Genomic DNA, 23683 nt, shown 5'->3' with positions numbered 1-23683 from the left:
ATATTATCTATATATAATACTTTTTACTATTTGTATTATTAAAATAAAAATATATTTCAAAAACCCAAACATAGCCCTGTTCTTCTCCAGGTATGTATTTATGCTGTTCACGCTACTCATGCTGTGGCTGACTATTCATTTTATCTCTTGGAAGCCAACCACCCGGGCTGAGACCATATCCAACATCTATAAACCATCTCTCAGATCCTTAATGGGACACCTGTATGTTTGACAAGGGCAATCAATTCTACTTTCTCCCTAGCAGACACTTAATATGGAATAAAGTAGCGCTGGAATTAAAATCTGCTCTTTGCTAGAGGCTCAGCACACAGGCATTATTTATCTAGGCCTTTAAATGCTGCTGCTTCGTTCATGGGTTTTATTTATCATGTTTTAAATACTATTTTCATGTCTATTTTTACTGTATCTTAGTAAATAACCAAAAGCTGTTAGAGAAATAGGCAGCATGTAGATATCATAGGAACTCTAAATACATCCCATCTCTGATCTTCCTTACTGGCAGAAAAGAGGGCTGGAATTCCATACAGTGATTTATGAATCAGAGTCTGCACCTCCAAGTCTTATATTTCGGAATGGCAATCTTGAGCTATTTCTCTTATAACTCTAACACAGAATTAGAATCTCAGCCCCTAGAGATGCTCATTATATAGTGAGTGTTGTATTATGTGTTAGAATTCAAAGCATTCACTTTCAAAAGTGATAGCTCCAGTTGGGTCAGAAGTTCAAGTCCTAATATCCTATCCTTCAGATGTATTGCAATACAACTCTCAAAATCATCACTGAGCAAAGCAATGCTGACTGGGAATTATGGGTGTTATAGTTTATCACATTAAACATGGCAATATCCTGGGAAGATTGTCCAAGTGGTTTTTTTTTTTTAACTACACAATAGCACCAAATGCTATATTGTGTTAATTCTTTCAATTAAATATTCAATTCAGACAGGGAACTTAATAGCAATTTCTGTGAAAAGTTCATTCTTCCTTCCTAAATGAATTAACAGCTTGAGGGAGATAAAAAATAAAGATCCATCTCAGCTTATCAATAGGAATTTGCATTGTGTTGGGCACCTCTGCACTGATCAGCTCCAAGAAGCCGTAAAGAAATCAATACAAATGAGTGAGCATTTCCCACAGACAGATCTGATTAAACAGATTTTCTAATGTCCCTGCCTGAGTAATTTGTGCTTCTCACTCCAACAGAATTAACGTATCCTAAGAAGTTTGGACTGCAAGGTGTTCAAACCAGTCAATCCTAGAGGAGATCAACCCCGACTGCTCTTTAGAAGGCCAGATCCTGAAGTTGAAACTCAAATACTTTGGCCACCTAATGAGAAGGAAGGATTCACTGGAGAAGGGCCTAATGCTAGGAAAGATTGAGGGCAACAGAAGAATGAGACGACAGAGAATGAGGTGGCTGGATGGAGTCACTGAAGCAGTAGGTGTGAGCTTAAATGGACTCCAGAAGATGGTAGAGGACAGGAAGGCCTGGAGGAACATTGTCCATGGGGTTGCGATGGGTCAGACACAACTTCGCAACTAACAACAACAAAGAAGCTTAGAACATTTAAGCTGAATGTTTAGGTAAAACAAAAATTACACTAATTTTCCAGTTTTATACAACAAGGTAAATAAATGCCACTACATTCTAATCTTCAGTTCAGGATAAAGGAATGTCAATTAAGTTTTGCTGAACCAATATACCAAAAATACTTTGGGGGAGATATTTTTAAAGCCCATTCCAAATATTTTAATCTGAAATCCTAAATAGAAGAAAATTACTGTTTTGCTCCCTGCAGACCCCTCCCACCCCCACTACCTACAAGTTCATGGGTTATTTTTCTTTATTTGCTTAAATGAGAGGAGAAATATCACAGAAGCCGAACTGGATAGTAAGAAAGGCCAGGAATAGTAAATTGCTAAACAGGAAGGCCTTAATGAAGCAGTTAAAACAGTCGAGGTTTCAGGAGTGCCAACAGGGCATGGCCAAAAAAAGTAATGATGGGGATCTCAACAGTACAACTGAGACTCCGCCTTTTTTTAATCTGTAGGTTGTCAATCAGACTGTTGTAGCTACCACCTTGATTTTTCTGATCATGCCATGGAGGCAGCCCTACCATGTTTTCTGTTTCAAGGATCAAAACTGCAAAGGCTTTTTCTCTCATCTCCACTCGCTTCAGAAAGAAAGGTCTCTTTTAGAGTTCACAATGTATGTAGGCTAATATGGGAACAGGCCATCTCTAATGTAGCTGAGCTTTACCAAATGTTTGCATTGCTTTTTAAAAAAAAAACACACCTGCATTTCCACAAATAATATATACGGTAAAATCAAAATGCAAAATGAAAGCACTATATACACAAAACAGCTGCAAGGCAGGCTTAGCAGCAATACCCTCCACTTAGGAAACATTTCTCACAATAGTTATACAATCATACATATTGTATGGACCATAATTATCCTGCACAGAGTAAGGCTTATTTATTTATTTATGAGACTTATATACCGCTTTAAGTGCAAGCACTCTCTAAGCGGTGTACACCAGTAAGCAATGTATATATATATATATATATTTACATTGCCCCCAACAATCTGGGTCCTCATTTTACCTACCCCGGAAGGATGGAAGGCTGAGTCAACCTTGAGCTGGTCAGATTTGAACCGCTGACCTACTGAACACAGTCAGCTAAAGTGGCCTGCAGTACTGCACTCTAACTGCTGCGCCACCTCGGCTCTGAAGGCTCTGACTTCCTTAGAGACATATTTCTACTGGTTTCAACTCTACTGGAGTTAAGGTTTGGCATACTTGCTTTGTTCGCTTTTAAAGGAAAGAAGATAAACATGATGCTAAAATATAATAATGATCTCTGTACCGTGGAAAGCAAATCTCAAAATACATTTCAATGGGGCTTTTAACAACCCAATCCTGTTCACTGGTCTGTCTCATTCCTGATAAAATGACGATGACAATTTACTGTCGTTTAAAGATTCATTATACACCTGGAAAAGTATAAGAGCCAACGATGTCGCGCAACGTATCAGGCCGATTTTGCCATTGCCGGCAATGGGGTGGGCGTGGCTTCCACGTGACGCATCCGGCCTGCGGGCTGGCAGTTTGACACCCCTGCCTTATACCATTCCATTGAAAAGCCATCTGAGCCAGGAGCTTTTCCATTTTGCAACAAATCACTTTGCATCTTAAGAAGACAGAACTCTTGGAATAATTCTTCCAACAGGAATCCTTTATTAAGAGAAAATGGTTGCAGGCGTTCTAGACAGGACTTGGGGTCCAAGCTCTCCAATTCAAGGTTTTAAGGGTTTCCCCAGTAGCCCCACCCAATCAACCCCCTCTTTCAGTGACAGTCTCAGGCATTACACTTCCACCCCCTTTTTCATTATTGCCTGGCTGGATGGAGACTTCAAAGAAACTACATGAAAGGAAAACGGCCCCATTCTTATGGTTAGTTCTTTTGCAATACACACATTCAGTTCCTTAGAAGTATACTGAAGGAAGTGAGGGCCATCAAGCCCCTTTGTTCTCCCCCTTCTCTCCCTCTTATGGCAGAATCCAGAGAAGGCAGAATTGGGGTTTTCTATATTTGATAACTAAAGATGAAATATAATTGGATTCTGACACTTAACCCTAATCAAGCACCCCTATAATCCGAATAAAACTGCAGACTGAATCTGAAATAAGATTTGCTCAAATTTTAAAAATTCAAAATATATGCAAAGTCCAAACCATCAACAAGGATTTGTGATTAATTGAAGAGGCTGATTAAAATATATATTGCAAGAATTTTATATATTGCCATCTGATTGATTCATTGTTATTTGCACTTGCAACATTGTGCTTTTTATTACAGACACAATGGAATGGTTTTTGGCAGTATTCAGATTTACTTCTGATTTTGCCCAGCTATAAATTCTAGCTTAGTAGGATGAAAAATATTAAGGGGGCTTTTAGACAGTGCACTTTATTTGCACTGCACAAACAACATAGAGCAAAGATTATTTCAGGCTCTTATCTAATGCCATTTTTAGTAAATAAAGAAAAATGAAACACTTTTGAAGGATTAAGTAGTCAATCAATTTTGCTTTATCTATTTGGCCAGCTTTAGGTATGATTTACATTATAGGAGGAAAACGAGATAGAAAAGTCTATGAATACAGGTGATTTAACAATATGGTCCAAGGAGGAACACATGGATGCTCTTTCTCCATACAATAAAATGTTATTCTTTGGTCTGAAGTAGCAGCCCATCAGGATACTTACACATACATACATACAAATAAATATACAAAGGATGAACCTATGGACCTGCAGCTTCTGTCATGCCCAAAGAGCCCGTCCCATGATAAGGAATTTTTGGAACTGCAGTCCAAAAAATAGTAAAATAAAAATCTAAGCAACCTCCATACCACAGGTTTCTCATTCTGACTTTTCATATACAAATAAATAGTGGAAAGAAGAGCAAAGAGAAAACTAACATATTGGCAGTGGTTTCTGCAATACAAGATTATTTGTGAACAGTTTGGCAGAAGGAGAAGGAGAAGGAGAAGGAGAAGGAGAAGAGGTCTTATGGATGTAAGAAGCTAGACATTAGACAGGAAGGTTATGGAATGTGGAGGATGCAGTGATATGTGGATGGAGAAAGAAGAAAGAATAACACAAAGTTGCAAAGATCGTGATGATGGACAGCATTTGTACAATGTATGCCATGCACTAAATAAATGAACAAATGTATGATGTAGAGAAAGGAGACTAAAGAAAGAAGAAGAGGACATGGGTTATGAGCAGGACTGGAAATAATAAACATTGTTAATGTTTATTAATAAAATAAAGAAATTTAAGACATGCTATCAACATTTGAATTAGTTTCGTTTGCGGACAAAGGAGCAAAAAGATGAATTCTGAGCAATTTTGTTAACATTTCTGGAGGTTTTTAGTTTGTAACAAAACTTCCTGCTCCCCTTTCCTTCTCCTTTGGCTTTTTTATTTTTTTTTATTTTTGCTTTTTATTTTTATTATTATACTGATTAATTTTGTTGCTGTTCTGATTCCTTAATGTTGTCTGCATGTACACATTAGTTACATAATAAGAAAATATAAAATAGAATTAAAAATGAGCTTCAGGAAGAAAACAGGCTTGAAAAGAGCTTGATACTATTGCTCAATTTTCCCTTTTTAAAATTTTTTGTAGGACTGTGATTTTATTACTTTGTTGATTGTTTATCAGTTTGATATGAGGCCCAGCAGGAGCATCTGGTTGCGCTAAGTCCAAATTCAAAAAGTAATTGAGTACAATAAATATAATGAAAACCACTGAGCTACTGCATGGATCATGGAGCTACTCATGGATCATCCCTAATGTTCAGAGGACAAAGAAAATAGACCTTCCCACAAAAAAGAGGAAGGCATGGATGCTATTCACCAAAATTAATAATCTAGGGTAGAAGAGGGTTTAAAAAAATGCTACTGGGCAAAAAAAAAAACTCAACAAAATGGGATTTCTATATTAACAAACCCACATCTTTAAAATAAATGATGTTACTGAAAGAAAATGTGATCGTCCTACCTCAAGTTCATCGAGAGCACTTCCAAGAGAGGCTGACTGTGGCACCTGTTGAACTTTTGGAGGTTTAATTCCTTGAGAGGCATTGGAGATGACATCAAGAGCATTTTGTATTTCCTTACAAACGGAGTCCTTACTGGCCGTGAGAGAGGCGACATCAGAATGTTCCAAGCAAGCAGAGCAAACTGAATGCAGAAGAGGTGAATTCTCCCTCAAAGAAGCCCGAGCTGCTGCAATCTCATCTCGGTGACTGTTAGATTTTAAGTCCTATCAGAAAAGATAAGATGATTATTTTTAATATTAACCACGTGCACCTTTCAAAAATTATTCATACTATTCCAGAACAAGTATGATAACTCTGCTGTTTTTTAAGCTTCTGCTCAAGCATGGAAGGAAATGTCGTTGCTTCAAGAGGTTGACTTTTACAAGTTTCTCAGGCCCTAAAATGGACACGCCTGCTTTAAAGACACTTTCCATACAATTCTTGAAACATGCACAGCTGGGATCATTTTTTTTCAAACAAGTAATTTGTAACGAATTATTTCAATTTGTTCAACCTTTTTTTGGTAATAAATTAAATAAAAAGTGCTTATTAACTGATTTGTTCCCTTCTAACACATGGTACTCCTAGCTTGTAACAAGCCTTGGAGGAAAGGAAAGAAAGTGAACTTATGCAAAAGGCATAGGAACAGATTTTGTTTGTTGTTTTTGGAAATGTCCATTGAAATTGGCCATTACTCAAGAGAACACCTTCCTGGATCAGCCAAATCAAAGCTTTCTCTAGCCAGTTTCATCTGGAATCTCATAAACAGATTATGATAGAAATAGCAAAAAATAGGGAATTAGCAATTAAAATGTGTAATAATCCTCTTGCTTTCATAGGAATGAATCCTCATCCTTAAATCACAGAGAAATTTATATTCTCCTTACCCACTGAACTCCCTAACTAGCCAGGAGCTGAAACTCTATTCTCAGGGTCAGACATGTCCAATAAGAATTTAGTTCTTGACACAAAGATTAAAAAACAAGATTTCCAGACACATATTTACACACAAATCCTTGTATAGTCTTGCCCTTGCCAGATGAGTTATGGATAATGTGTTTGGATTTCTTTCTCAGTTCTGAATTTTCTCACAGACATGGAATTAAATTCTGAGTAAACATTTAAAGCATCAGTGATGAGAGAGGAAAAACGCAGCAATAAATTAAATATCTCTCCTCAATAGCTGATGCACAATATAGAAGGAGCAATCTTTAATAAGTTACAGTTTCGAAGCCACTAATGTGGGGGTCTTCAAACTTGGCCCTTTTATGACTTGTGGACTTCAACTCCCAGAAATCCTCAGCCGGGCATGCTGGCTAAGGAATTCTGGGAGTTGAAGTCCACAAGTCGTAAAAGGGCCAAGTTTGAAGACCCCTGCACTAACGATATGACTTTGTGAAAACACTAAACTGTTTTCAAAAAATGCAGAAACTGGAATCACTAAATCCAATAAATATGAGTCAGGAGAACTGTGATACTGGGTTGTCAGGAGAAGAAGAAGGAGAATTTCTCCCAAATAGTTTGCCACATTGCTCTGCTAACCAGCCAATTTCACATTAATAACCATAAAACTTCTAAACTGACTTGCTTGTTCATAAACCAGATTCTGTGGCCATGCAACTTGTTGCCTTAAAGTAAGTCAATATTTTTTCTCTGTCTTTCAGAGAGGAACACTTCTCTAATCCCCTTAACAGGTGCATGACTGAGGTGATGTTAGAACATGAGGTAAAATAGTAGCATTATAGTATCCGGATGTCAAATTGGTATGAGGGTTAGGGCAAAGAAGCAAGGGGGGGAAATGCTGGTTAGCCACAGAACACATTCTTGTTAGAACAGAAACACAACTCAATATAATGTTTAAAATATTTCCAGAGAGAGAAAGATCTCAAGGCAAGTATTTATGGTTCCATAACATATCCTGGGGTATATTGTATTAACTACAGCATACTGGCATCTAGCTTAATAGATAAAAAGCTGTAAAAATGCAGCATCTAATTTTTCCTAATCACACATGCATAAATGAATTCCCTTAACTTATTTCTGCTTTGTAACTGCATATATTTCAGTCACTATGCAATATAACCAAAACTAAGAAAAGAATTGTCTTTCCCCTGTAAAAAATATCATTTTCTAAATTGCTATCTGGATTCTTAAATGTACCTTTCTATCTTCAGCTATGAATTCTCTGCAATTTAATTACTGTCTAAAATACTGTTCGGTTTAATCATACTTGCATATGTCTAAAGACTTGTTTCTCTCTTTCTCCCTTTCCCTCCCCCTCTTGTTTTTGTTTCTTTTCCTCTTCACAAAACTGCTTCAATGCAATTTGTTTTAGGCAGTATATAAATACGGTACAAACTAAGGCAATTAGCTCCTCCATCAGGTTTCTTGTGCTGGTTTTCCTCTGGGAAACTCATAATTTTCTTCCTCCAAATACCTATCTATTAATGCACAATATTCAAATTGTTCTGAGTTTCTGCTCCTTGGCAAACTCTTTTTTCAGACCACACTTTCTTTATTTGATTCCCCATTTGGAATCATTTTTTCCTCCATCCTAGTTCACTGCCTGTCTCCCACTTTTCTTGTTTTATCTACATCTAATCCAAGAAAGTTTACCACACCTTCAACATAGGACTGAAAAAAAATTTCCACACTGAAAATAAGATTTAAGGAAAAAGATAGTTGGAGAAAAAGGAGGGTAGAGAGCAGCTCCAGTCATTGATACAAGATCAAATCATGAAAAGTAGCCTCAGGGTGGCATCAACTAAGAAATAGGGAGGGTATTTGGCAAAGGAGTTTTAAGGAGGATTTATGCATTTGCAAAGCTTGAAATCTTTTGCCCCATAAATTCTTCTCCAAAAATGAAAAAAAAAATGACCCAAATTTTTAGCCCTGTCTATTTTGAGCGGCACTGAAGGCTACAAAATTGATGTTTAGGGTGTGCATTCTGCACCTAGAAAAGATGGCTTTCAAAAATTACTATTTCATAATTTGTAATTTAACTTATAACATTCCATAGGACTGATAATCTTCCTGAAACTGGTTGGGAAAAAAAAAATCTTTGCAGAGCATCATTAGATTGCTACTGACATGTCTCCGTGTCCTTTTCATTCCATAGAGATAGCAGAAGTCCTGAAGTTACAAAGGATTGCATGAGCTAACAAAATAAAATCACGACAAAATGAAAGCTAGAGTCGATGAAAAGATCTGATCCAGGATTAAGTATATAACCTGCAGATGCATTTCCTTAAGGGAGAATGTTCACTGGTAAATTTCTGAGGCAGCAGTATTTGCCCTATATTGATACATTGGGTACAGTATTCCCAGTCAAGTTAATATTCTCCACATAGGTCAGCTTTGAAGAATTTTGGGAGGCTACAACAGTACCAAATAGCGATATCAGAGTGTGATCAATCCTCAGCGTATATATCTGTCTTCTATAATGCTGCCTATCTACCTCCAGTCCCAACTGAGAATGCCAGGTTTAATATTGTAAAAGCTTGCACACCTTAAGGACCAAACTCCTGATTTATTTACTTACTGATGTAAGGCACTTATGTGCCAGTTTTCAGCTTGAAAGATTCACAGAACATCTTACAAAATAATAAAACAAGATCATACCAACTCTCTGGTTAACAAATGTAAAAGTCATGAGACAAGAAATGAGAGGAGGGAAGGAAAACAAAACAAAAACCCCAGCATTGTAGCTAAGTTGATTGAAATCTTTTTCTGATGACCCAGTGACTCTCAGGGCAGATGGTTCTGCTGCTTTTCCTTGTGGAAATGACTTTTTAAGGAGAGAGAACAGAAGTCAAGTCAATTCAATCTTGGTATCAGAAGTAAAACTATCTGAAATTGTTACAGAAGTACATATTCAGATCTGAAAAGGCAATGTTTTCAGATTATTTGAACTATATATTTATGTATAACTCTTATAGTGTAACAGAGCAGTTTCCAAATATCTATTACAACGCTGTGTTTAAACGCAATACTGGAACAAAAATTAGGTGGTGTTCATAAAATACCAGGGTGATTCAAACAACTTATTCCCTGCTTTGGGATTTTTCTCATATTGTCCTTTCCTACCTGTCAAAAAATTCTAGTAAGGTTCTACGAGTCTGCCCTCAACCTATGGTGATGGGTGTCCACAGGGAAGCCAATGACTTAATGAACATTGAAACATAACCTACAACCCTTCCACATGTGTATTATGGCTTCTCATGCACATATATAAGAGGAGAGCTTGCATCATGACCTTGCAACATTCATTTAGCCCTTTTAATGAAACCACAAGACGCTCTGCTTATAACAAAGGTACTTTCTCTTCCAATGTAAGTAATTAATAATTGCTTTTACCCTCCCATTTTCTTATAGACCCATAACACATTATTCTTTAGTTTTCTTTTATATGAGCAAAATAGCCATTGCTATGTCTAGAAAAGCATGTTGAGATAGAAGAATATATACAGGCAATCTTTGATTAATGGCCCTACTTGGGATCAGCAACTCTATTGATAAGTGAAACACCATATGACCATACTGACTTACAATGGCAGTTCCAGTAGTCCTGGTTGCAATTATTAAGTGAGACCTCACACAACCATAACTAGCAACTTCCTGCCAGCTTCCCCATTGCTTGTTAAAAGCCAGCTATGAAGGTTACAAATGGCAGATGACTGCAGAATGCTGCACTATTGTAAGAGTTTGACAGCTGACAAACACCAGAATCATGATCACGTGACTGTGGGGAAACTGCAATGGTCATAAGTGTGAGTCACTTTTTTAAGCACCATTGTAAATTTGAACAGTCGCTAAGCAAATGGTAATTAAGCAAGAACTATCTGCACTGCAAAGAGAGAAATAGGATTTTTTTTAATATTAAATCACAGCAATCCAGAAAACACAAATGAAAGAGCCCCTTTAAATATGTCCTTACTAAATTATATTAAAGATATGCTTTGTATAGGCAGAAAGTATTTACAGGCTATGAAACCATGAAATAAAAAAAAATGAGCCCTGTACAGTACTGAATGTTAATGCATTTGTACATGATAGATTTAATACAGAAACCAAGAAGAAATGACTTTCAGCAGCAGCTCTCTCTACCTATAAATTGCTCTTGCTACTGCAAAATCCATACTAAGAACAGCTGTATAATTTACAACATCAGCATTTGTCAAGAAAAGCAACAAATGGGTTCTTTTTCAGCTAAGAAGGAGCACCACTATAGAAAATTAGAAACCATCTTTGCAAAGGCTTTCAGATATAAAACATTCCATTTTCAGATGTGCATTTCAAAATGCAGCTTCTTTGTTAAATCTCAGAAAATTCAAGTAAAATTCAAGGAATGTAAACGCCAATTTTAAGGTACAATTAAATAATGCATCAAATGAATTACTATTGGCAGGATTATGCACTAATAAAACCAGAAAGCTTTGTAAATTCACAAGCCTTAAAATAGATAAGCATGGAAGTTTTCTTGCAACATATTCCCTGTGCATTATTTCAGACTCAGGGCTGTATCAAGGTCCTCAACATTTAACAATCCCAAATAACAATGCAGTGTTATTTTTGAGCTATACAACAGTTGCACCAGACACTTTACAGCCTCAATTTACAGCATTTTCTGCCCTGTTGAGTGTGTTATCTGCCATGCCTGCCCTTTTTTCTACTAAACATTTATGATGCAGAAATTCAATAAATGAATGTTTTATATATACAGAGGTGTGAATTTATTGTTTCATTTATCCCTGTTATGTATTGTTAGTAGTATCTATGCCAGTGGTTCTCAACCTTTTTAATGCTGCGACCCCCAACCGGTCGTAAGTCGAGGACTACTCAACCGGTCGTAAGTTGAGGACTACTCAACTGGTGCGGCACCGTTTGCAGAATGGGACTTTTGGCGGGCTCAGCAGAGCAGAGACAGCCTGGACAATTCCTATTGGCTTTTGAAAGCCAATAGAATTAGACTCTATTCAAGAGAGTCTATTCTATTGGCTTTCAAAAGCCAATAGAATAAAAGGGAGTAGCACAGCTAAGGAAAAGGGGGGGAAAAATGGCGGACTGTGTTGTTTGGCGACCCCCGTGAAATGGTCGTTATACCCCAAATGGGGTCCCGACCCACAGGTTGAGAACCACTGATCTATGCAATCTCCTACCACTATTTATAAAAAGATCATCAAGAGATATTTGCATTTAAAATATATAGAAAATATAAAAGTTACAGGGCTTTGCACACAAAAACACACCCAAGAGCAGCTTATGAAACAACCCCATCAATCTGGAAAAAAAATGACACTGCTTTAACAAAATAATGCTGCCTCTGTGTTCCCCTGGACTTCAAAGCATTTCTTTTGAAGGATTTGTATGATACTAAACAATAAGAAACACAAAACCAGCAATAATATTGGAGCAACTGACAAAACAGAAAAAGAGGGGAAGGCAACGGAAGGCAAGCAAAGAGGCTTGCAATTTACAATAAAAAATGTTCCTCATGTGGGAGTAAATTTGCTTTGTTGGAATTACTTGGAGCTTTATTCATCAATTATGGAGTAAAATGCAAAAAAAAAAAAGGAATAAATGACCAGTTCCTGCACCAGAAGAATTTAACCAGAATTTAACCTTCATAGATCTATCCTGGGATGGGCTTCTTAGATTTATAAATGATTTGGGCTTCAGGATGTACAGAGAGGTCGCTTGTTTTGCTGATAATGTTCAATGATTCTACTTATTTAGGAAACAAAGAAAAGAGGAAAATTGTAAGAAAACACATTGAACCAGGGAAGTGCATTACACAGATAAAAACAAGATTCAACACAAAAAGAGTAAAAGGATTCAAGTGTCATAAAACAAAACATTGAACTTCACAGGGCTGATCAAGTGGTGACTGATGAAGAAAAGGATCTTGCAGTCTATACCAGTGTTTCTCAACCTTGACAATTTTAAGGCATGTGGACTTCAACTCCCAGAATTCCACAGCCAGCATTGCTGGCTGTGGAATTCTGAGAGTTGAAGTCCACATGCCTTAAAATTGTCAAGGTTGAGAAACACTGGTCTAAACAATAACTGAATAGAATCAATTGGAAAAGGGGGGGGAAGGTAAACTCTACGTTAGAAGTCATTGCGAAAGAAAGGAAAATAAATCTGTCAAGACTGTAAAACATTTGTAACTATCTAAGGTACAACCATACTTGAAATACATAAGTCGATGATTTTTTTTTTCAAAAGTAGATACTAGAGACCTTGAAAACATGAACAAAAGGATGCCAAACTTTACCACACCTTTATGCCAACAAGGCTCTGATGTTTGAGGCTCTTAAGCTTCCCCTCCAACTGTGCACTGCAATGCCTTTTGTTCTTCAGAATTCTCACATCTTTTCCACAGCCTCACCAAATCAATTTCTCAAGTTCCTCAGTCTTTCCTTTCTTCCAATCCCTTTAATTCATCCTTCATATATTGCTTTTGCAATTTGATTTTCATTCCTTTTCTCCACATGAGCAAACCAATAAAATGGTGTCATGCCAGGTTTACTTTGTGTTTAGTTTGCATACGTTCTTCCCCTATTCATTATTGTCCCTATCTCTTCGTATTAGACAAATATCTTAGACAGTAATGCATGCAGCAAACCACGATATTGTCAAAATTATGATGTGTCTACTGTGATGAAATCAAGAAAATACCTACTTTTCTTCATTGGGCTCTAATCTCTGAGGCAAGTACATTGATCTTGATATTTTCTTGATTGGCAGCATCCTTGTCATTTGTCCCTCCGATATTCTTAAGTACCCCGTTGCTTTTTACTTATTTGTTTATGTTCCTTGTGGAATATTCAGTTCTCAATTCTCAAGTGAGAATTGTACTTCTGCACTTTTTTCTGCTTCTTTTGATAATCAGGGAACCACAATGATCAGAACACTTACTCTTAAGAGAAATGAATGTTATCTTAAAGCAATTTTTTGTTTCATAAACTGTTGACTGCATTTAAGTACTTAATCAACGCTCGTATTGAAATGTTTGTGGATTGACACTTCATTCGTTCTTAATGGCAATAGACAAGCTTTTCTCAGGCAGAATTTCTAAACGTGATACCAGCCTTCCAAAGAAAAATTATGGTATATCTGTGTTCAGATAATAGTAGAGAGCATAAGACATTATAGCACATTAAACATCACTGGTTTTTCTTTCACAAGGAAAATGCTAAAAGCAATATTGACCCTTAGTTTTAACAGTGTGCCTAACATAATAGAAAAATTACTTTCTTTTTGGAAAAGTTTTAACACAGTTTCCTTGCAAGTAAGCAAGTAGTATTAATCTGCTTTATCTGCTTCAGTCTTATCCCATCCAATGCTATAAATGAAATCCAAAGCATACTGTTACTGCACTCATACTTCTCTCATATTGTAAATCAATTCACTGCAACCTTTCATTCTTACTCTGTTCAAAATTCCAATTGTACATTGATCCTCCCTTTCACTGGCCCTCACTCTGTTTATGCACAAAGAACTCTGTCATAAATAACTTATTTCTTTATTCACACACAAAAAAATATAAGTACTGAGAATATGACTTGTTCTGCTCTTGCAGTAATGATAATTAAAGGAGACCTCTCAGAGCCTGGACAATAAGTACAGGACTACAAAAACAAAAAGCATTTTTCTGCAACATCCACAGTTTATTTTTATTTCTTTTCTTTGATACAAAGCTTTACCCCACCTTTGACCCTGGAGCTTGAAAAGAAGTCACTGTTGTGGGAAGGGATGCTGTGGTGATCTGTTGCCTTAACTGTGGTTTTCACTGAGATTGTGCAGTGGAGCATGTTGAAGAAGGTAAGTTGATTGAAGAAAAGGTTTAGTGTTGGGGGTGGCATGGTGACTTGATATAAATAGCAGGTTTGTTGATAATAGAAGGCTCTCTAGGGCAGGGGTGGGGAACCTTGGCTCTTTTATGACTTGTGGACTTCAACTCCCAGAATTTCTGAGCCATGCTGGCTCAGAAATTCTGGGAGTTGAAGTCCACAAGTCATAAAAGAGCCAAGGTTCCCCACCCCTGCTCTAGGGTAATGTTTAGTGTGCATATTTTAATAGTGGTGTTGCTATTTATGGATAGAGTGTCTTCTCATTGTACCTACGAAGACTGATCTCAGAGTTAGGCATAAAATGAGTTTGGTGAGGGTTTTTGTTATTTGATGAGCATTTTTTTTTTTTGTGCATGGGAAATTACCCATTGTGAAGTGAATAATTTATAGAACGTACAAGATGAAAAGCATTGTTGTGATTAGTGTTACTATTGGGGCCCATGAACTGATTTGGGAGATCATTATTGTATCTCCAGAAGTAAAATCCAGAGAAGCAAGGCATATCTTTCTTTTTCAAATGTCTTGTTCATTTCTTATGTTGGGAATAAATGAAATTGTGTGTAGGAATAAAAGTATTTTGAAAAAAGAATGGGCCGCTCTATGGAAAAAGGCTAATGTTGGTTGATTTAATCCTATTATTGTTATTATCACTCCGAGTTGACCAGTTTTTTAAAATATGGTGTTGCTAATGACTGAAATTGCTGCAAATATTGTTGTGGCCCCCAGGAAGAAACAAGTTGCTATTATGGTTTTATTATTTGGGATAATGGGGATTAGTAGGAAGATGCCTGTACTATTATTGTACTTCATTGTAATAGAGCTGTTATTGGCATGGGACCCTCTATGGCTGCTGATAATTATGCATGTAGTCCAATTGGGGCGACTTTCCTGTTGCTGCAGCTATTAAGCCAATTAGCAGATTGAGTGTTTCATATTGTGTAAAACCCCTTTATGGATTACTGCCTTGTCGTGGCGAAGGGGCTTGCGTAACTCAATGAAGCTATAAGCTATGCCTTGCAGGGCCACCCAAGACGGACAGGTCATAGCAGAGAGTTCTGACAAAATGTGATCCACTGGAGAAGGAAATGGCAAACCACTCCAGTATCTTTGCCATGAAAACCCCATGGACAGTACTAAAAGGAAAAAAGATATGAAGCTGGAAGATGAGCCCCTCAGGTTGGAAGGTGTCCAATATGCTACTGGGGAAGAGCAGAGGGCTAGTACTAGTAGCGCCAGAAAGAATGAAGTGACTGGGCCAAAGCCGAAAGGACGTTCAGCTGTGGATATATCTGGTGGTGAAAGGAAAGTCCGATGCTGTAAAGATTTTTTCTCCATAGAAACCTGGAATGTAAGATCCATGAATCAAGGTAAGCTAGACGTAGTCAAAAAAGAGCTGACAAGACTGAACATCAACATCTTAGGAATCAGCGAACTAAAATGGACAGGAATGGGTGAATTTAACTCAGATGACCATCAGGTATACTACTGTGGGCAAGAATCCCTCAGAAGAAATGGAGTAGCCTTCATAGTCAATAAAAGAATAGGAAAAGCAATACTGGGATACAATCCCCAAAATGACAGAATGATCTCAATTCGAATCCAAGGCAAACCATTCAATATCACAATAGTCCAAATCTATGCCCCAACCACTGGTGCTGAAGAGGATGAAATTGACCGGTTCTATGAAGCCCTACAGCACCTTATAGAATTAACACCAAAAAATGATGTCCTTATCATCATGGGGGATTGGAATGCTAAGGTAGGAAGCCAAAAGATAACTGGAATAACAGGCAAGTTTGGCCTTGGAGTACAAAATGAAGCAGGGCACAGGCTGATAGAATTTTGTCAAGAGAATATGATGGTCATAACAAACACTCTTTTCCAACAACCCAAGAGACGGCTCTACACATGGACATCACCAGATGGTCAACATAGAAATCAGATTGACTATGTGCTCTGCAGCCAAAGATGGAGAAGCTGTATACAGTCAGTAAAAACAAGACCAGGAGCTGACTGTGGCTCAGATCATGAGCTTCTCGTTGCAAAATTTAGGCTTAAATTGAAAAAAGTAGGGAAAAGCACTAGGCCACTCAGGTATGAACTAAATCATATTCCTGATGAATATACAGTAGAGGTGACAAATAGATTTAAGGAATTGGATCTGATAGACAGAGTGCCTGAAGAACTATGGATGGAAGTTCGCAACATTGTACAAGAGGTAGCAACTAAAACCATCCCAAAGAAAAAGAAATGCAAGAAAGCAAAATGGCTGTCTGAGGAAGCTTTGCAAATAGCTGAGGAAAGAAGGGAAGCGAAAGGCAAAGGAGAAAGAGAAAGATACACCCAATTGAATGCAGAATTCCAGAGAGTAGCTAGAAGAGATAAGAATGCCTTCTTAAATGAACAGTGCAAAGAAATAGAAGAAAACAACAGAATAGGGAGGACCAGAGATCTCTTCAAGAAAATTGGAGATATGAAGGGAACGTTTCATGCAAAGATGGGCATGATAAAGGACCAAAATGGCAGAGACCTAACAGAGGCAGAAGAGATTAAGAAGAGATGGCAAAACTACACAGAAGAACTATACAAGAATGAGCTTAACATCCCAGATAACCACAATGAGATGGTCATTGACCTCGAACCAGACATCCTAGAATGTGAAGTGAAATGGGCCTTAGAAAATCTGAGCAACAACAAAGCTAGTGGAGGTGACAGTATTCCAGCTGAGCTATTCAAAATCTTAAAAGACGATGCAGTAAAAGTGCTACACTCAATTTGCCAGCAAATTTGGAAAACTCAACAGTGGCCACAGGATTGGAAAAGGTCAGTTTACATTCCAATTCCAAAGAAAGGCAATGCCAAAGAATGTTCAAACTATCGCACCATTGCACTCATTTCACATGGTAGTAAAGTTATGCTTAAAATCCTACAAGCTAGACTCCAGCAGTATGTGGATCGAGAACTACCAGAAGTACAGGCAGGATTTCGAAGAGGCAGAGGAACTAGAGATCAAATTGCCAATATACGCTGGATCATGGAGAAAGCTAGGGAGTTCCAGAAAAACACCTACTTCTGCTTCATTGACTATGCAAAAGCCTTTGATTGTGTGGATCACAACAAATTGTGGCAAGTTCTTAAAGAGATGGGAGTACCAGACCATCTCATTTGTCTCTTGAGAAACCTATATGCGGGTCAAGAAGCAACAGTGAGAACCGAACATGGAACCACTGATTGGTTCAAAATTGGAAAAGGAGTCCGGCAAGGCTGTATACTGTCGCCCTGCCTATTTAACTTATATGCAGAGCACATCATGAGAAAGGCAGGGCTAGATGAATCAAAAGTTGGAATTAAGATTGCCGGGAGAAATATCAACAACCTAAGATATGCAGATGATACCACTCTAATGGCAGAAAGTGAAGAGGAACTAAAGAGCCTCTTGATGCGGGTGAAGAAGGAGAGTGCAAAAGTTGGCTTGAAACTCAACATTAAGAAAACCAAAATCATGGCATCCGGCCCTCTCAATTCCTGGCAAATAGATGGGGAAGAAATGGAGGTAGTGACAGATTTTATTTTTCTGGGCTCCAAGATCACCTCAGATGGGGACTGCAGCCAAGAAATTAAAAGACGCTTGCTCCTGGGGAGGAAAGCTATGGCAAATCTAGACAGCATACTAAAAAGCAGAGACATCACCCTGCCAACAAAAGTGCGTATAGTCCAGGCCATGGTTTTCCCAGTTGCAATGTATGGCTGTGAAAGTTGGACCATAAGAAAGGCTGAGCGCAAAAGAATTGAGGCCTTTGAACTATGGTGCTGGAGAAGACTCCTGCGAGTCCCTTGGACTGCAAGGCGTTCAAACTGGTCAGTCCTAGAAGAGATCAACCCCGACTGCTCTTTAGAAGGCCAGATCCTGAAGTTGAAACTCAAATACTTTGGCCACCTAATGAGAAGGAAGGACTCACTGGAGAAGGGCCTAATGCTGGGAAAGATTGAGGGCAATAGAAGAAGGGGACGACAGAGAATGAGATGGCTGGATGGAGTCACTGAAGCAGTAGGTGTGAATTTAAATGGACTCCAGAAGATGGTAGAGGACAGGAAGACCTGGAGGAATGTTGTCCATGGGGTCGCGACAGGTCGGACACGACTTCGCAGTTAACAACAACAACAAATTGTGTAAAAAGTTAATGTATGTGGATTATGAATTTATTAGTATGTGGTAGTTATAATGAGGCTGATATCACTGATTCAGTTCTAGATAATGGCTTGTAAGACTGCAATGTTGCCGTTGGATTGGCTGCTTCATCTTTCAGTTAATATGAAAGACATAATACCCAATAAATAGTTGAAGTACCGTATATGCCGCCGTATTAGGCGACCCGGCGTATAAGACGACCCCCCGTCTTTATAGCCAGGCTGCATTCCTAGAACGTCGTCTTATACGCCGGAAACTACCAGTATTTCCGGCGTATAAGACGACTCGGCGTATAAGACGACCCCCATCTTTGGCGCCGATTTCAGTGCTCGCGGAAGTCGTCTTATACGCCGGCATTTACGGTATGTTGTTTGTTGTGATGATATGGTGATGAGGAAGATGAAAAGGTGTTTGATAAATTTCTTAATATTGGGGTCAGCCGATAAATATAATATTGAGAAGTTTATTTTTCTATGTTAATAATAATTTACCATTTTTCTGTTTTTGTAAACCTTTTAATATATATTGTACATTGATTTTGTATTGTATTCTTCCATTGCACATTCAGCTGTATAAGAACTTGCTAAATATTACCCTTTTATAATCTCTCTAACCTAATATTTATTAAATAATTCTTGTCTCCCGTTTGACAGACAGTTATGAGCAAATAATCTGTATCAACACCATTTTCTCCCAAGGCATAAAATATTATTGTGTCAAACATCTTTAACAATGTACAATTCCTGAGGAAAATTTATAAAGGTTAATCACAGTCTGGAGACCCTGTGTTGCCTCTTCTTTTAAAGCTTTCTGTTACTTTCTGGAGGACTGATATCTAAGTAATTTATGGCTTAAACACCCTACATTTCCGTTCTGGCTAGCTTTGAGTTCCACAGATACACTATCGCTACATGGCAGAGGCAAACACCTGATGTAATTCATGGACGAAAGGATTTGTCTGAAAATTCACCAACTATTATCAATCTTTATCTGTATTCTAATCTCCAAGCTTCAATTTTTTTTAGTCTGCTGATTTCAGGCAAAGATTTGCTCCTGTGCAGGAATAGAACAATTCAGAAAAGGCCATAACAACTGGCCCAAGAAAGATTCTATAACCATTTTCAATTTATTTTCTGCCAAATAAATGGATGGCTACACAATGTATTATGCTGTTGCACTGTTGTCCAGACTGCTGATATTTGGACAATATAAAATGACAGGATTTCAAAGATAAAGCAGTAAAAGTTTTACATGAGCTACAGTAGACACAACTAGGTCTAGGAACTTGTAGGACTTGTTCTCTCTATGTTCCCCTTGAAATTATATATGCAGCTTTACAAAGTTGTCTCCCAAAAACTAACACGAGACAGTGTTTCATTATTTTAAATGACAACTATTATTCATATTCTTGATTTCATTCTCTGATAATGGAATTTCATCAGTGAGTTTTCTTATGTTTTGATCACACACACACACACACACACACACACACACACACACACACACACATAGCCCAGATTTGGTGCCGAGCGACTACTAAGGAATTTCAAAACTTGTAAGACATTATGACAAGTGTTTCAATTTGAATGGCGATTATCGAAAAGTAATGTAATGTTGTAGTTTTCTAATGTGTATAGTAAAAGTTCTGTATCTAAAAGTGTCTCTCATTGATAACCAAACAGAGGTTTATTTCCAAATTGCCCTCGTATAATCATACAGATCATCATTAAAGTTATAAAAATATGTGATATTCACTCAAAAATAGTATGCATTTAATTATCTCCTGCTAGCAAATATTGTCTACAAATGACTAAAATCGACAGAGATGAAATGAATTAATTATTTAGGGCATGTCTATTTGTCAAACAATAACATGATTTATTCTGACAGAAAACTCACTACTGTTAAAACAGCAGTAAAAATATACATACTATATACTTAACTGACATTAATTGCTAGATAATCTGTTTTAAAAGAATATGCACAGAGATACATATTTCAATTTGTATGAATCAAGTTAATAAAATTTCAAATTAATAAAGAAGGAACAGGTCCTGGTTACTATCCAACATTCTTTTTGAATCATTGCTGGAAATAATAACCAGCAATATGCCTGAAAAATCACTGACATTATATATGACACTAAGATAATTCTTGGAACTTATTTAACAGATATGGATCAGCTTTTTAAAAAGTTCAATTTTCCTTCATAGTTCCAAAATCTGTAAATAATGAAAATTACATTTATCTTGGGTTCCAAATCCAATGAAGACTGTATAATTTAATTTCCTTTCTTTCTAATGCTAATGTACAGTTGATCTTAATGAAACTACATTGGTTCAGCAGAAGTTCCTCATAAATACTTAAGACAATGTGTTTCTGAAATTCATTAACAAACAAAAGATCATTCTTTTGTATTTTATATTGGCCAAAAGAGTTTCAGTAGACATTTTTCCCGCTAATAAGATATTGGCACTTCTGATTTGTTGTCAATATACTCAAATTAAGAAAGAAAGAGATTTGTCTTTGGTTTTTTTACTTTTTGTGGAAAAGCAATTAATTGTTGCTAGCACATAACCCACTTTGACCATTTTTTAAAAGCTAAGCAGCATTAAGTATGGTGAACTATTGGATTGAGAAATGGGGGAAAATAATCCAAAAGACAGCAATAGCAAATCATTGATGAAATCCCCAAGAATGGTGCTCGACTCAAGGGAAATATTTAATTGCTTCAAATTAAATGTTGGGGAAAACATTCTATAGCCCATAGGATCGCATTCAGACACCTTTTTTAAACATAAAAAGCAACCTGGCAATTTTCCTATAATATTGTTGAGGCATGGTGGCTCGGTGGCTCAGTGACTTAAAAACACTGGAGAAGTTTGGTACTCTGGCGGTTTGAGTCCTCGCACCACATGATGGAGTGAGCTCCCATCACTTGCCTCAGCTTCTGCCAACCTAGCAGTTCAAAGCATATTACATGCCAGTAGATAAATATGTACTACTTCAGTGGGGGGAAATGGTATTTCGAGCAGCAGTACAAATTCAACAGTGCAGGACTTGCACAAATGCAAGATGACATTGGTGGTGGGGAAAGCCCCAGATGACGCTGCGGAATGCCATTAGCCGTTCTGAGTGCAGAGCTAGTTTGCCCCCTGTAGTGCATTCTGGGTAGCACACAAGCATGATCTGAACAGACTAGCAATTGTCGGCAGCCAAACAACTACTTGTATTAACACTGTAGTCTTCTGGCTAATGTAACATTGCCATATGCTAAATAATAATAATCCTATAATACTTTTTCAATTTCATTCTGCAATACTTCACCTCACAAAACATAACTCTGAATCATTTAGCAATTTTTAAAAAGAATGATGGGAAGAATTTTTTGCAAGGGCGGGGGAGGAATAAATGGTAAAGAGTTACAGTGCCCAGGCTTTCCTCCCTCTGACCGCTGCAACGTGCCTCTTCCTTTATAACAGGTTGCAGACTGTCAATCTTTGATTATTGCTGAAAGATACCTGACAAGGTGTCTCAAGAGGGACTTGATAATTACTTTAGAAATATTTACCACAAAATCTGCCCCAAATGCCTCACACGTCAACCAAGGCAAGTCAGGAAATAAAGCATATTAAAGTTACGGAACCAAAACTAGCAGTCTCAAAATACTAAAAAGCCCCAATGTAGTAGTTAAATTAAGCAAGAGTGGTACTTCTGCTTGATTGAAGAGAGCCATTTTCTTTGCCATCACCTTTCTATCCCTGTGTTTAATTTTACTATAGAAGAATTCTGTGTCTGCATGTTTGATTCTCCATATGAGACCAGCAGGCAAATTACAAAACATCAAACTAATGCGTCCTAAGGGCTGTGGCAAGGTTTCATGGCTCTGTTATTTGCTTCCTTGTAAGCCAATGACAAACACTGTTTACCTACAGCTTTTATTGGCCCTGTACCTCTGCAGTGCAGTCCAAGGGATGTAATTGCCTGGAAATATCCTCCTATTTATGATACTTAAAGAATATTAATGGCAAATGTTTATTCAATCATCTTCACTACAATGGGCTCACATATCTCAGAGGTTTCTTTCTTAAAGCAGGTCTGGAAGAGGAGAGAATAAATAAGGAGCAATGCACTGGCCATCTTTCTTCAAATAACAGCCCACTCCTGTGCTTATATACTGAAAAGTGGCTTATTCTTTACAGTTTTTCAAGATACTTCTCCAAAAAAAGCAACCATAAATCTCTGGCAAAGCTGAGGGGTCTCATTCCTGAACAGATAAGTGTTGGATTGTCTTATAACATCATTAAGCACAGGATAAAGAGAGTATCATGAAAACATGATATTTCTCCCTGGCCAAACACAACACAAAGGTAAAAAAAGTTTTTATATCAAAGATTGACAATTTGTGAACAGTGTATTGACTCTAAAGTCTCCTCTGGCCACAATTACATAGAACTGAGGGCAGAGTTTCTCATTATTTATATGTGGAAAACCCATGAAAATGCTCGCTTTCTCATAGACCTCCAAATCCACATGCAATAGGTCATCACATACTTTACTTTCTTCAGCCCCCAGAAGTGATACATACCAGAAGAAACTGATGGAGGGGTGGCTTTTTTTTTTATTCCAAATATCTATGAACTAAACGAGTCACCTTACCTTTGCTGATAAAACTAGAAGCAGCTATCAAACAAAAAAAGGTGCTGAGGGGGCAGTGAATGTGAGTGCCTTTGCATCAAAGCCTGGGGGGGGGGGAAGGGTGTCTCTGCTTCCCTAGTCAACTTTAACCCTTTCTTTGATGTGCAAACAGGATTTTTTTCCCCTTTTTCCTTCTCTGTCCACACACCTGCATCCTGATTAGTTTGCCCATTCCTCCCATCTATCTTTCTTATATAATTTCCCTGGGGCAGTAGCTTCTGCACAGCAGCCACAAGTTCTGGGGAAAATGTGACTATTTTTAATGAGTCACACAGACAAAGGCTGTATTTATCTTCTGATGCAT

General features: G+C 37.6%; 1 protein-coding gene across 1 annotated transcript in view; it reads right to left on the bottom strand.

Annotated features, from left to right (window-relative positions):
- Positions 1-23683, bottom strand: part of CTNNA3 (catenin alpha 3) — a 516687-nt gene that overhangs the window by 342459 nt on the left and 150545 nt on the right. The window contains exon 6 of the mRNA XM_039324638.1: positions 5598-5861. Coding sequence (XP_039180572.1) covers positions 5598-5861 — 264 coding nt within the window. The remainder of the gene's footprint in view (positions 1-5597; positions 5862-23683) is intronic.

Source organism: Crotalus tigris, unplaced genomic scaffold (assembly GCF_016545835.1).
Source record: "Crotalus tigris isolate CLP2741 ecotype Arizona unplaced genomic scaffold, ASM1654583v1 scf7180000024304.1987388, whole genome shotgun sequence".
NCBI classification, from domain to species: Eukaryota; Metazoa; Chordata; class Lepidosauria; order Squamata; family Viperidae; genus Crotalus; species Crotalus tigris.
This window is presented reverse-complemented; position numbering and strand designations above follow the sequence as displayed.